The 14267-nt window shown below is 40.6% G+C and overlaps 1 protein-coding gene across 3 annotated transcripts in view; it reads right to left on the reverse strand.

Annotated features, from left to right (window-relative positions):
* ripor1 (RHO family interacting cell polarization regulator 1) overlaps positions 1-14267 on the reverse strand; it is a 51915-nt gene that overhangs the window by 10354 nt on the left and 27294 nt on the right. For 2 of the 3 annotated variants that reach the window (XM_024282218.2, XM_024282217.2), the window contains exons 2-13: positions 10995-11118; positions 10571-10723; positions 10406-10484; positions 10305-10328; positions 10158-10211; positions 8967-9116; positions 8816-8879; positions 8689-8732; positions 5504-5629; positions 5226-5374; positions 4974-5106; positions 2093-2206 (exon numbers count right to left, since the gene is read on the reverse strand). In XM_024282218.2, coding sequence (XP_024137986.1) covers positions 2093-2206; positions 4974-5106; positions 5226-5374; positions 5504-5629; positions 8689-8732; positions 8816-8879; positions 8967-9116; positions 10158-10211; positions 10305-10328; positions 10406-10484; positions 10571-10723; positions 10995-11092 — 1188 coding nt within the window. In that variant the 5' untranslated portion in view covers positions 11093-11118. The remainder of the gene's footprint in view (positions 1-2092; positions 2207-4973; positions 5107-5225; positions 5375-5503; positions 5630-8688; positions 8733-8815; positions 8880-8966; positions 9117-10157; positions 10212-10304; positions 10329-10405; positions 10485-10570; positions 10724-10994; positions 11119-14267) is intronic. The other variant, XM_036212156.1, reaches the window with a different exon arrangement.

The following is a 14267-nucleotide window of genomic DNA, read 5'->3' on the forward strand; positions in this document are numbered from 1 at the left end:
GGACTGAAATAAACTACAGAAATCCTGGTTTAGGTTCTAACAATCATACTGTTCTTTTTACTTGGCTCCATGTTTTACTTAAAGGGGCCATACCATGAAAAAAACTACTTTTTGAGCTTTTAAGTGTATTTTAGTGTTCAGTCTTCAATATAAAGAACTCCAAATGCTATTTTGACTTGTTCAAAATATTTCTATATATTTTATTTCTGAGTAATCTTCTAAAATGTACCAGTTTAGCAATGCCCGGGGCTACTAAGGTATGTGCGTCCATCTTTGAAAAAGTTTGGATGTTGTTTATTTTCGTGGGAGAAACGAAGACACACTGTCAAAGCTGGGACTCTTGGATGAAAACATGAAATGGGTGGCACCCACATGCAGCGACAGGCAGAGCCTTTGGAATTGAGTCATTTTACTTCCAAGTAGGAAAAAACTCACGAAAAATAACCAATATTCCATAAATTATTTGTTTTTTTAAAGTTCCAAAGGTAATACAGTACTTGATCATTTATATCAGGTCAAACTCAATCGCAAAAGGGGTCAATATATATCAAATATATCAATACATGATGTATATGGACATAGTTTACTCTGAAAGGATTAAGAAAATCATGGTGTGGGCCATTTAAATTTTTCATTGCAGTTGCTTCAGACAACCTCAGATTGGATATTTAAAAAATAAAACTGAACTGCATAACCTTTAGAAATACAATTTCTCTCTGACAAAATAAGAATCTGTTCACCCCAAACTCCAGAGACGAGCAGCTGATGTGAAGCATAAATCAGCTAACTGCCAACATTGTAATTATAACCCCAGGAAAAATATTACCAACACTACCAGACGTATAACTGGAACTAAAAAAATAAATGTATTATTCTCTGAAGGCTCCTCTGACCTCTGGTTCCTGAAATGAATCTATAAATGTAAGACTAAAGCACTTGAGCAGCTCTGTGATTTCATCACAGGTAATAGGAAACTGTTCACAACAACTAGAACTTTGGACAGACTTTCTCTTTCAAAAAGAGGTCATTGACGGCATAAACTGATCACTGAATTTAATTTCTGGAATCAAAACAAACTTCAGTATTTGTATTGAGAATCCATGATGTTAATACATTGCAGTGTGTGTTTGTCTATTTGAAAGTAGATGATGCAGATTTCTGTCAAACTGAAAACTGTCACTTAAAATACCCTTTTAATAAAAAAAAAAGTGTGTGCGTGTGGGAGGGGGGTTTTGGGGGCACAGGATTTGCCAGGTTAATGTTCAGTAGTGCATAACAACACTTCATCTGAATATCGATTGTGTTCAACTGTTATGGTTCAGTGTTATTTTCTTTTGTTGGTTTTAGTGTTGTTGTTTTGTACCTATGTTCTTCTTTCTGCTTGTGCTTCTACAGGGTGGCGTGGGGCAGGAGGCGTGGCTTTCTCTACCTGGTGGCCTTGGACACCTGCCTCCCATCTTTAATTTCTGCACCTATAACAACCTCTCCCTGGCTCCACCAACCTGCCAGGTTATTTCTGTTCAGTTCGGTCCCTTCCTAGTTCTAAGTAAAAGCTTTCGTTGGCCTCGCTCCCTGCCTCTGCTGCCAGTGTGCTTCTCTTCATAGTTTTGTAATTGTGAGGCTAATAAACCTTCACTGCTATTCCATCTCATCTAACTCTGCTCTGGGATCTGTCTACTCACCACGACATCAATTGCATTATACCTGTTCATAAACTGTAAAAGAGGTAAACAGGAGTTTCAACTATTTAATGTTTTGAATGGTTGTTATAGAAACTACTAATCCCGACAAAGTGGTGATCACTCTTGAGAAGTTTCTTCCATCAGTTAACACCTTATTTATTAGGGATTTTGCTCAGATGTTGGTCCTACACCAACACCACCACCCACCTCACTTTGATCATCTCAACCATCCTCTTTGTATATCCCTCATCCACATTATCTGTTCTTCAGACTTATTTTCCCAAGTAAACGGAGCGACATTGGTGACTCAGCACAAACCCAGAGTCGTGTATCCTCACTGCTTTTATGGTTTCAAGCAATATCAGAATATATCACTTAAAGACAGGGAAGCTGAAGAGGTGTTATTTTACGTTGTGGGGTGGGGAGCTGCACCGATCCAGGACAGCTGGGGGAGGGCTGGGGGAGTTGCCAGAAGACTCAGAGGAGTTGGACCAGACATTTCCATTGTGCTTAGGGATTGGCTTCTGAAACACAGCAACGGAGTTTCCATGAGTTCGACCTGGACACAAATCTGGTTGGTTGGATGCATGGATGGATGGACGGGCATAGGGATGGAAGAACAGAAGAATGGGTGGACAGATGGTAGATGGATGGACATAGGGATAGATAGACAGAGGGGGGATGGATGGATGGATGGATGGGTGGATGGATGGATGGATGGACATAGGGATGGATGGACAGAATGATGGATGGACAGAGGGATGGATAGACAGGGGGATAGATGGATAGAGAGATCGTGGATGTAGGTCTCTACATCCACGATCTCTCTGGATGGATGGCTGGATGGACAGAGGAATGGATGGACAGCGGGATCATGGATGTAGAGATGGATGGATGAATGCATGGATGGATGGATAGGCAAATTGATCGATGGATATAGGGATGGATAGATGACACAGGGATGGATGGATGGATGGATGGACAGAGGGATCGGTGGATGAATGGATAAATGGATAGAGGGATGGACGTTCACAGGGATGGATGGATAGATGACACAGGAATAGATGGATAGATGGACGGATGGATGGACAGATGGATAAATGGATATAGGGATTGGATGGGCATAGGGATGGATGGATGAATGGACAAATGGATGGACCGATATAGGGATGGATAGATAGATGGCACAGGGACAGATGGACTTATTATGGATGGATGGTTAAACAGATGGATGTACAGAGGTTTGGGTGGATGAATACAGTAAAAATTCAGTATAATTTGGCAATGTGCTGCAGGGTGAAGGGGGTTATCTGGTATAAGCCTAGATCAGGGTGTGAGCTGATCCTGGACGATAAAAGCCCTACGTTCAGCTCTACGTTCTGCTCTACGTTTGGCTCTACGTTCTGCTCTACGTTTGGCTCTACGTTCTGCTCTACGTTTGGCTCTACATTCTGCTCTACGTTTGGCTCTACGTTCTGCTCTACGTTTGGCTCTACGTTCTGATCTATGTTCGACTCTATGTTCAGTTCTATGTTCTGCTCTATATTTGGCTGTATGCTCTGCTCTACGTTCAGCTCTATGTTCAGCCCTATGCTCTACTCTACGTTCGCCTCTATGTTTGGCTCTATGCTCTGCTCTACGTTCAGCTCTACATTCTGGATGAACCAGCACACAGTCAGATGGTGATGTATGCTAAGGGGTCCATCACTCAAACAGGCCATGCAGCTCTACTCTGAGGGCCGCTGTCGTCATGACTTACTGCAGAGGGGTGCCTTGCTGGTGAGGCATCGCTACATGAACAGCTGTGGCTAAGTGTTCCTCTGATGATGTCCAGGAGTGGCCAGTGTTGCCGTCTTGTCAGACTTCGCGGCAAAGACTGACCATCACAGAGGCAGCATGGGAACAGAGCGGTGAGAGTCACTGAGGGATCCATTTCTCTGTGTGCCTGCTGTACATCTTCATGTCTTGATGTCAGTCACCAATTATTTCAAAGCTTACAAACGGAAGAAACTCTACTGTTGGCTTTATCTTCATTTTGTTTGTTGTACCTTGATTTGATTTAGCCTGGCATTTTGTATAGTTATTGTTACTTTTATGTACAGACTGTTTTAAAAACTAATTATAGCTTTGAAGAACCTAAATGAACAAATTCAGTTAAAATGTGATTCCAAACACCCAGATATTCTTCCAGAGCCCTGCTCCAAAAGAGTGGATAGAACTTAAGAATGACATTTGAATTATAAAAAAGATTTGAACAACACAGTAAAAGTATTTAAAATGAGGAAAAAAATGAGAATGATCTGGATGTAGAGGATGTACACATAATAATGTTCATACAGTAAAAATGTGATTTGGCTTGAGATGAAAGAGAAGACTGAAAGTAAAAAAAAAAATCAAGATGGCATTGCTGTTGTTACTGTGGTTGATTAACAACCTCACATGAATAACCTTTGACCTGACCTGAAGGATTCATGGACCAGACAAACATCACATAACTGCAGCTTCCAAATCACAAATGGACAATATCATTAAAGTCCCACTTCAGCTATATTTTGATCTATTGTAAAATCGTTCCCAATGATCCTATAATTATGATTATGCCATTTTTGGTCAAACTCGGAAAATCTGTTGTTTTTAAATCAGATTTTCTGCGGAGCAGCAGGAGTTCATTAGAAATTCATATCTGGTTTGTGGGCGGGACTGTTAGCGTGGAAGAAACCCTCTGCTGATATCCCATCATTCCTTTCCTCCACTAGCTCACAACTCCTCACAACCCCAAGCTTACATTAACTGTGCAACAAAAACAGCAAATGAGTTTGGAGCTCTCCAGCTGTACAGCTTTGAGCCAGATGACAGCTCAGATGAGATTAATGAAGACAAAAGTGGATCTATTTGCTTGCAAGTGGATGCATCAGAATGGAATGATGCAGTGAGACTTTGGCCCGCCCATTTCAGTTGCTGCATCACAAATATTAGCTTTGTCAAACAACTGTTTTTTTCTGTCTTAGATCCATAACAATTTGAAAAAAGAAATACTCAGAAAAGCTGTTTTAATCTTAAATGATTTTATATATGTCCTCCATTATGAGACAAATGTTACAAAGACATGCTAAAAACACTATTTTCATTGGAGTGGGTCGTCAAGCCATTTGTGACTTCGTTACTTAAAACAATTTACCACAAACCACAGCAATTGTGACTTTATCCTAAACTGTCCAGGTACCACCCTCACAAAGTCTTTAAGGTAGAAACATAATTGCATTTTCATGACAGATATGTGGTGGAACTCACGGGGAAGACTTGATCTGGTGGGTGTGCGGTGTCAGGAGGAAGAGGGGTGACATGTATTGAAAACCTGCCGCTGTCAGCAGTCGGTTTGATTATCGGACTAATGGGTCCTCCTGGCTCATCTGTGTCAAACGGACTGAGGAGGAGATTAAAGAGCAGATTAGACACAGAATATAAAATCACAAAGCACGAGATGTGCTAAAAACAGACTGTCCTTTATTTCAGTACACAGAGAGCATGGTCAGTCACACTTACTTCCAGGTGACCTCCAGGCTCAGTTTGATGGTCCCAAGATCATTGATGTCCACAGCTACCATTTGAGGCAGCGGAGCAAACAGGTCCTTCATGTCACAGGAAACGTTTCCTACTATGACATGGTTGGCCAGGCTCTTCAGCTCTGTTACCTGAGAACCACAGAGAGTTGTTTAATCGCTCCCATCAGAAGAGACTGTCAAACTGCAGCAGGTATTACTGGTGCAGCGCTCCTGACCTGAACCTTATCACAGATGACAAAGCTTGACACAGACACTAACCTTCACGGTGAGAAACTCGCCGATGAGCGGGACGAACAGCATCTTTTCACCGTCCCACACTTGCTTGCCGTTGATTTCCATTTGCCCACGGAGTTTCCACCGCTGCCGGCCGTACTTCATAAGGACCTGGGCAGGAAAACACAGCAGGAAGTTGATGTCCATATTCAGCAGTAGAGCATCAATTATATAAATATGTGGTCGATATTTGCATCCCATAGGCAGGGGATGACAAAGGCCAAACCCTTGAGGACGTTTTGGCAGCTCTTCTTTAGCTTCATGTGTGGACAGGTGTAGTTCTGCCCAGCAGTTAAAGCTAACTCTTCATTCCAAAAATAAAAATGGATTTCACTTTTTAGCTGGGTGTTCACATTAAATCTAGTTTTAACCCCTGATGCCCACAGAGGCATATAAACAGCAAACCACTTCTGCTCCAGACTAACCTTATGTTGTTCAATGTTCAAGCACATATTTTTCAATGTGAATGCTGGGGTTAACAGATAGGGCTGCACGGTGGTGCAGTGGTTAGCGCTCTCGCCTCACAGCAAGAAGGCCCCGGTTCGAATCCCGGCTGGGACCTTTCTGTGTGGAGTTTGCATGTTCTCCCCGTGCATGCGTGGGTTTTCACCGGGGACTCCGGCTTCCTCCCACCGTCCAAAAACATGCTTCATAGGTTAATTGGTGACTCTAAATTGCCCCTAGGTGTGAATGTGGGAGTGGATGGGTGTGTGATTGAGGCCCTGAGACAGACTGGCGACCTGTCCAGGGTGTACCCCGCCTTCGCCCTTCAGCAGCCAGGATAGGCTCCGGCACCCCCGCGACCCCGAAAGGGACAAAGCGGTCAAGAAAATGGATGGATGGATGGAAATGCTGGGATTAACAGGTTGTAGCTAACACTTATACAACACATGTAGAGTAGGTGAGACACAGGTGTGTCATATGGATTTCTCATTTTTCCAACCAACTCCAATTCTGTGGCTTGCACTAACGGCCTCCTTACAACCTGCAAGGAGCCCGTTAGTGCTGGTCACGTGATAAGCGTGTGCTCCTTACACGCAGTCTGAATGTTAGAAATGAGAATGTTCCATTTTTGTCCCTTCCAAACCTCAAGGGAATTGCAAGACACACCTGCGCTCCTCTTAAAATGCGGCCGCTCCTCTCTATTTTTAAAGTCTCCCTTTTAAAACTACTAAAGAAGTATAATTTTGACAAAACATATTTTATGGAGAGAAAAATATTGAAAGTTATTTAAGGTTGAAGTTGATTTATTCTGAAATAATATTCCTGCCTTTTTATTATTCATAATTATGTTAAAAATTATTGGTTTTAAATTAATAAAAATTGGCTTTCTGTTAGCTTTTTGGACTACTTTGGCATTTACTACTATTTTTTGGGGGCTATTATGTAGCTTAGCTAATATTTCGCCTACATTCGCTTTTTTCAGTTTTTTTAGGCTATTTTAAAGTTTAGCTATTTTTTCAGCTACATACTAGCTGTTTTGGCTAACCTAAGTTGCTTTTTTTAGGGTTTTAGGCTAATTTGGCATTTAGCTAATATTTTAGCTGGCCATCAGCTTCAGTGTTTTTAGCTATCAGTTTCAGTATCTTCAGGGATCAGCACTAGATCAAATTCAGCCAACAGCATTCACACTAGCATTATCGCACATAATGCTATATATCAAGTTCATAATTATGCTAAAGTTATGTTTTTAAAGTTTTAAAAATGTAGTTTTAGAGTGTTCAATAAAGGTTTATCCTGTTCGGCCCGTGACCTAAGATGTGTTTTGGATTTTGGCCCTCTGTGTGATTGAGTTTTACACCCCTGCTGTAGAGAAACAATGTGTACAAAAATGCTTGCTTTACAGGCTCATCGGGTTGTCTACAATCATAAAAGTTTGTACAGTCCACCTGCCCATGATTCACCCACAGACCCCCAGTATCCAACAGTAAAGGCAGTTGTGACTATAAGGCTTTAAGCAGTCAGTCTGTTTTCAGTGCAGTGCTACCTTTAGATGTCATGATCCTTTTTCAGCTTTATCACTTTTTGCCATTTCTTTCTCTTGACACAGAAAATAACAAGATATATTTTTAAAATGTCTAAACTAAATAATATTTCTCTGATATTGTTAGAAATGTAAATCTTCCCATCTTTGTAACATCTGAACCCTTCTGCCCCAAGTGTCTAAAACTCTCCTCTACCTTCTGACTTTCTCACCATACCTCTGTTTGTCTATTTTTAATATCAACTAAATGGAGCTTGTGTGAGTTATCTTGTTGTCTGAACAGCACAGGTAGATAGAGATTGTAGGACAAAACCTGGACTATTTGTATATTACAGGGGTCTGCAACCTTTAACACTTAAGGAGCCATTTTGGTTGATTTCTTACTGAGCGCAACCCAGTAGGAGCCACACATCCTTTAGAAAAATAAGAATTTGTATTTATGTTGTTATTTTTATGAGAAATAGAAAATAAATTATTATTTTTTTGGCATACTGTAAGTAAAAAAAGAAAATAGATTTTTTTTTCTAAATATGAAAGACTTCTTTCAAAATAAAAGACTTCCTGTGTCACATAGCATCATCTCAATTCAGTAAATCTACTGGTAGGTAATGACAAAAATATATATATATTTTAAACGTTAGTGGTGCTTCTTTGCCAGAAATTCATTAATCTTTTTAAATTTAAAACAGAGCTAATTAACTGTATTTTTGAGCTAAGAGGCACACTTAAAAAAGTGGAATTTGTCAAAAAGTTTAGTTCTTGATTATCGAATGCTGTGATTTGGAGGCTAGCAGAGTGATAAGTTATTTTACTTTTTTTTTAAATTTACTTTATAGTGACTTTTTTAAAGTAAAAGCTTTGTATTTTTCTTTAACCAGAGAGCCACAATGAAGGGGTAGAATAGCCAGACGTTGGTCTGGAGCCACAGGTTGCAGACCTCTGGTATATTAGTTTAAACACAGTTGAACTTGTCCCTCAGACAGAAGAATAGGATAGCAACTGTTGAAATATAGAAGTGATCTTGCCAAAGAACAGAAAGGCATCAGAAATCAAAGCTACTGCCATTTCCAAGACACCTTTACAGACTCTGTTGCACAATGTGCAACTAGCTCACAGGAAGAATGTTAAACCTTTAGTTGTTGCATGTGTGTGAACAATGATCATAATGACGTTGAAGGAGACAAACCTCGTACTGATCACCGGCACACAACCTGGCAAATCCAGCGAGACCTTCAAATAAAACAAAACAAAAAAAACAGTCAGTTTCTTTACAGATAACAAAAAAGAAAATGGCTTATGGATCTATCTCTTACCTTTCATTCTAATGTGAAACTCTCCCAGCTGGCTCTCCAGCTCATTCTCCAAAACACACATTCTCTGCAAAGAGGATCACGCATGTAATGTGTAAACAGTCTCCAACATCATCATCAATGTGAACAGCACTGCCTGCCTGCTGCACCTCACCTCTGTGTACTCCTTGTAGCTTTTATTAGCCTCTGCCAAACACTCCTTGGCCTCCTTGCTTCCTGGAGAGGCAGTGTAGGCCTTTATCATCTTGTCAGCTCCGTCTCTCAGCCTCCTCACCAGGCAGTATGCTTCATGGTGCTCCTCAACCTGAGAAAGGAGTCGCACATTTCATGCTTCTGCTTGTAGAACAGGGAGGAAGAAAAGGCAAGTTCTTGAGCTGATAGCAAAGGTTAGACGTTCAGGAACATGTTGGGGATTGTGTTTTTACTTTAAATGCTTTAGAGTGGTCAGGTGTATACTTCGGTATAGGTCGCAGCTCGGTTTACAGTGCTCCTTTGATTTCCCAGCTGTATATTTCTGACTCTTCTGCCTCCCTACTCCACCTGTCTCTATTCTTAAAGAACACGGAAAAACCTTCTCAAGTTACGATGTCAGTATACCTCAATGCTTCATCAGTTCCTGTTACAACAAAAGTACTCACACTGCCCCCTAGTGCTCAGCAGCAAAAGAAAACAGAACTAAACGACAAACAAAGTTGGTGAGTATGAGCTTCATTTGTAAGCCTCTATGGATTCAAATGTCTAAGTAACAATGACACATTTGCACCACAATGACCACAACTTGCTGCATTAGCTCTAAATTGTCAAGAAAACAAAAAAGAAACTTTTTTCAACTCAAACATTTCAAAGACGCTTTAACCTTTCAGTAAATCTGCCATCAGAAAATCATGTTATACATTCCATATAGACTTAGATTTGATCAAAAATCATATTCAGGATCTGTTTGCGGCCTGAGATTGATCACTGTTCTCCTGTTGTTGTACTGCTATTTAGAACTAGACTCACTCTTGAGTTGGTTTTATTCCTGCCTGCTGCGTTGTAGGGGTGTAACGGATCACATGCCACAGTTCGGCACACACATCTACTGCTGAGTACTTTATATATGTTTTATTAAAAATATGTTGTAAAACTTTTCAAAAAATAAATATAACTAGCTTGCTTTTACTTTTTAGCTTTAATTTAGTTATTTTTTCCTTTTTATTGACCTGAAAAATGATCCAAATACTGAGTGAAAAACCGTGACACGATCTGAAACATGAGTTTTCTGATCTGTAACACACCTAGTGCTTTAAAATGATAAGTTTCTGAAAGATGATAATGAAATATCACAAAACAAAACTGATTTGACCTTGCTGAGGTGAAACTCCAGTCGCCTGATGAATCTTTCGATCACTTTAACTTGCTGTGAAAGAAAAATAAAAATCAGATTTTTTCCTTCAGCTGTTTTTAGCCAAAGTCATTCTAGCCATGTGTGATAGGATCATCATGTGCTCACCTTATCTTGTTCATACAGGAAACCCTGAGGGGAAATGATTCACATCAGTTTGTACCTCAAGAGGATCTAACCCAATTCATCAGAAAGAATGGTCTACATACCAGTCTGGAGTTCCTCTTTGACTTCTTTATCTGTTTGTTAATGCTGTCCAGATCCTTCTGACAGAAGTGGAGGTAAGACCTGAGAACACAATCAAAAGAGTGATAGGTTTCTAGGGTCTGGGGTGGTGGCAGCAGCTTCAGTGACATGGACACAGGTGCACTCACTGGAGGCCTTTCTTCAGAGCCTCGTAGACTTCATCCAGGCGCTCTGGCTGTGGAACTTTGGGTGGTGCGTTAGATTTGGTGGACATTGTGAACATTCTACTGGCTCTGCTGGACTTCCTGCTGAGACCCGGGGTGCTGAACACCGCAAGGTTTCTGCAACACAGTTTTCAAACATCTAAAGACATACTTTTATGAAGAGATAATTTTTCATTTGTCTCACGGTTTTTCAATTTAAAGTCGAATGTTAATTAAACAAAAAAACTATGCTTTATTGTTGAAAAGAATCCAATTTTAGAATTTACTTTGAACACAGTAGACATAGTATAGCGGTTCATGACATAACTCTTGTGGTATGTTTATTCCGGTCAGGCTGGTTCTGCAGCAGCAGAGTGATTCAGCTGAATATAACACTGACAGTCTGTACCTGTAAAGCTTGTCCTGGCTGTTGACTCCAGTGAAGCTCTGGCTCCTAGTGATAGATCTGGAGGTAAGGCGCCTGACAGGGCGAGATGAAAGCGACATGGTGGACAGCGCTCTTGATGGACTCCCTAAAAAAAGATAAACAGAATGACCCCACTGTCCTTCACTGACATCTATTTTAACCAAATTGTCTTTTTGTCTTCACATACAGTTGTGTTCAATAAAGTATCCCTGATATAGGGTTGGGAGATATGGCAAAAAAAGAAAATCACAATTTTTTCAATTTTATTTCACAATTTCGATTTTATCACGATTTCTTTAAAATAAATTCAAATTGACAAAAAAGGAATTATTCTGATTTTAGTTGAAAGAAATTAACGGATTTTGAACAAATATTTATATTTATTGAAATTTTATTTTCAAATGTTTTCAAAGAATACACATGTGTATTCTTTGAAAACATTTGAAAATAAATGCACTGAGGAGGGGGAGGAGGAGGGGCACGTGCAGCTCGGATTTAAAGTCACAGACAGTCAACAAGCTTGCCTGTCTCTTCAAGTCCACGCTAACATGTGGAATGGATCATGGTTGAGAATCAAACCATCAACTGCAGCTGCTCAGCCAGCTGTGTTAGCCTCTGTTTTCAGTTTTATGTTGGAGATGTTATTGAGGTTCGGTTTGCTTTCCCTACTGTGACCCATCCAGTGTCCTGTCCCTGAAAGGAAACACCCCGCTGAACAGGAAACATCCCCATCTGACAGGAAGTCAGACACAGCTGCCCTCCTCACAGGAAACCCAGCTAAACAGAGGGAGGCCGCTCTGTAAATGATGCAATGCTGTTCATCATCTGCTTTTACAGGAACAGACTTGGATGCCAGTATGTGGAGCACATGCTGATAGAAGTCTTTGATTTGTGGCTCAAAGTGCTCATAGTTTTGTAGAGGTCACCTGTGACTGACCTTCAGATAAAAGAGGAAACCCATTCCAGAGAGGAAACCTGACTCTGCACACCGAGTGAGGGGAAAGGCTGGCTCATGCTTCCTTCCTTCTTTCTTTTCCTGCAGCCCTGTCCTCTCATCTCAAAGCCTGATCAAATCTGCCCAAGAATATTTTCAGATCTTAGATACTCCAATCTGAAAATATTATGATATAATCTTCGCAAAAGACCAAGGCTGGGCATCTCTGCCCCCCTAAAGTCCATGCTACTGGATCAGAGGACCAAATGCGTTTGTGTGTTTGCTGTGTTGGCTCCTAAACTCTGGGACAAACTGACTCAGGTTTTTAGAGAGGCCACCCTCTTGGAGAGTTTTTAAACTGTTCCTCCACTATCGTGCCTGTACCTTCAATCAATCAATATAGTGTTGGTCTAGATATTGTGTAGGTGGAACTGGACTTGAATTGGTAAAGTTGTACATTTAAATGCCGGCCTGTCAAAGAACCCCACCCCCCACCTCCTTTGAACTTAGTGTTCATCGATAGCACATGTGTCACAATCAAGGCCCAGGGGCCGGATTCGGCCCTCCAGATCATTTTATTTTATTGTTATTAATGACCCGATGTTATGTTGCACTTATTTCTAACTCTTATAATTTTGAAAAAATATATTTTATGGAGATTAAATTACAGAAAGTTATTTAAGGTTTTAGTTGATTTATTCTGGAATAATAGCCCCGCATTTTTATTATTCATAATTATGTAAAAAAAAAATTACAATGTAAAAGTTTAAAAAATTGTCATTCTGCTAGATTTTTGGACTATTTTAGCATTTACTAAGATTTTTTTGGGATATTTTGGAGTTTAGCTAATATTTCAGATACATGCTAGCTGTTTTGGCTAAATTAGACTTTTTCCTGTTTTCTATTCTCTTCTGGAGTTTAGCTAACTGTTTTGCTAACCTAAGATTTTTTTTTTTGTGGCTAATTTGGCATGTAGCTAATATTCTAGCTGGCTATCAGCTTCAGTGTTTTCAGCTATCAATTTCAGTATCTTCAGTTATCAGCACTAGCATCTTCAGCAGCTAAATTCAGCTTCAGCATTCACACTAGCATTATCGCAGGTAATGGTGGATATCTAGTTCATAATTTTGTTATAAAGTTACGGTTTTAAAGTTTTAAAAATGTAGTTTTAGAGTGTTCAATAAATGTTTATCCTGTTTTGCCTACAACCTAAGGTGTGTTTTGGTTTTTGGCCCCTTGTGTGATTGAGTTTGAGACCTCTGATCAACAGACATGAGATATGTGCCTCGGCATGAACCAGAGGTCAGCGCCTCCTGCTCACTCCTGACTCTCCTGATTGTGAGCGGATGACGGCACCTCCTCAGCCATTCCCTGCTCAAGCAGGACCGGAGGAAGTAGAAAGAGCATCAACACCAGCACCAGCTGCTGAGGAAAGCATCTCCTCTGTGCTGGCCCGACAGTTTCTCTGGAAACTGCAGTTCAGGACAAATACCAGAAAGTCTATTTTAGTTTGGCCTCTGTTCTGTTTACACTGATTCATTACGAGTTAGAATAACAGGAATGACAAAAATATCTGATACAAAAACGTTCAAAGGTCTATGAGGGAATGGCTATGCCTTCAAATGTTAACTATTGTTCAAAAGACTATTTATGATGGTGGATTTCTAGCAAAAGGTCGGGGGCAGAAGACCCGCCCACACAACCCTGACACCCCCTGTTCCAACATGTCTATGATCTACTTAAAAAGAGCGTCTGCGACAGAAAGCTAGCTCCCTACCTGTTCCACATGGGGGAGTCATCCTGTGAAGCAGACAGCAGATTCTTACCCCCCACCATCCATGCAGGAGCGGTGACACGCACTCACAGCAGCAGCTGAGCAACACTCTTTGTTTGTCTGACCTCTCTCTTCCAAAACGTTCTGGAAAAACCCTCTGTTCTCACGTTCACACACACCCACTGGACACATCTGCCTCTCACTGTTTTAAAACCTGAAAACTATCCTGTCACATAATCTGAGCAGCCAACCACAGTCAGGTTTTTCACTGAACTCCGTCCAAACAAACTCCCACGTCTGCAGGAGAACTGTATCAGCAGACCAAAGACTACTGTGACATTTATCTTTAAATGACTGTTAAAACGAAGGCAGTTCCCTATGGAACTGTTCTAGTCGTTCTACATTTACTTTAAACAAAAAATAATAAAATAAGAGCTACTGGATTTGTGAGTGGTATACTTAATTTCAGTGGCGGGCCGTCAGGGCCTGCAAGGCCTTCTCTGCTGGCCTAAAAATATCTGAATCACAGACTGATATTAATTATTAT

The sequence above is a fragment of the Oryzias melastigma genome, linkage group LG6, assembly GCF_002922805.2.
Source record: "Oryzias melastigma strain HK-1 linkage group LG6, ASM292280v2, whole genome shotgun sequence".
NCBI classification, from domain to species: domain Eukaryota; kingdom Metazoa; phylum Chordata; class Actinopteri; order Beloniformes; family Adrianichthyidae; genus Oryzias; species Oryzias melastigma.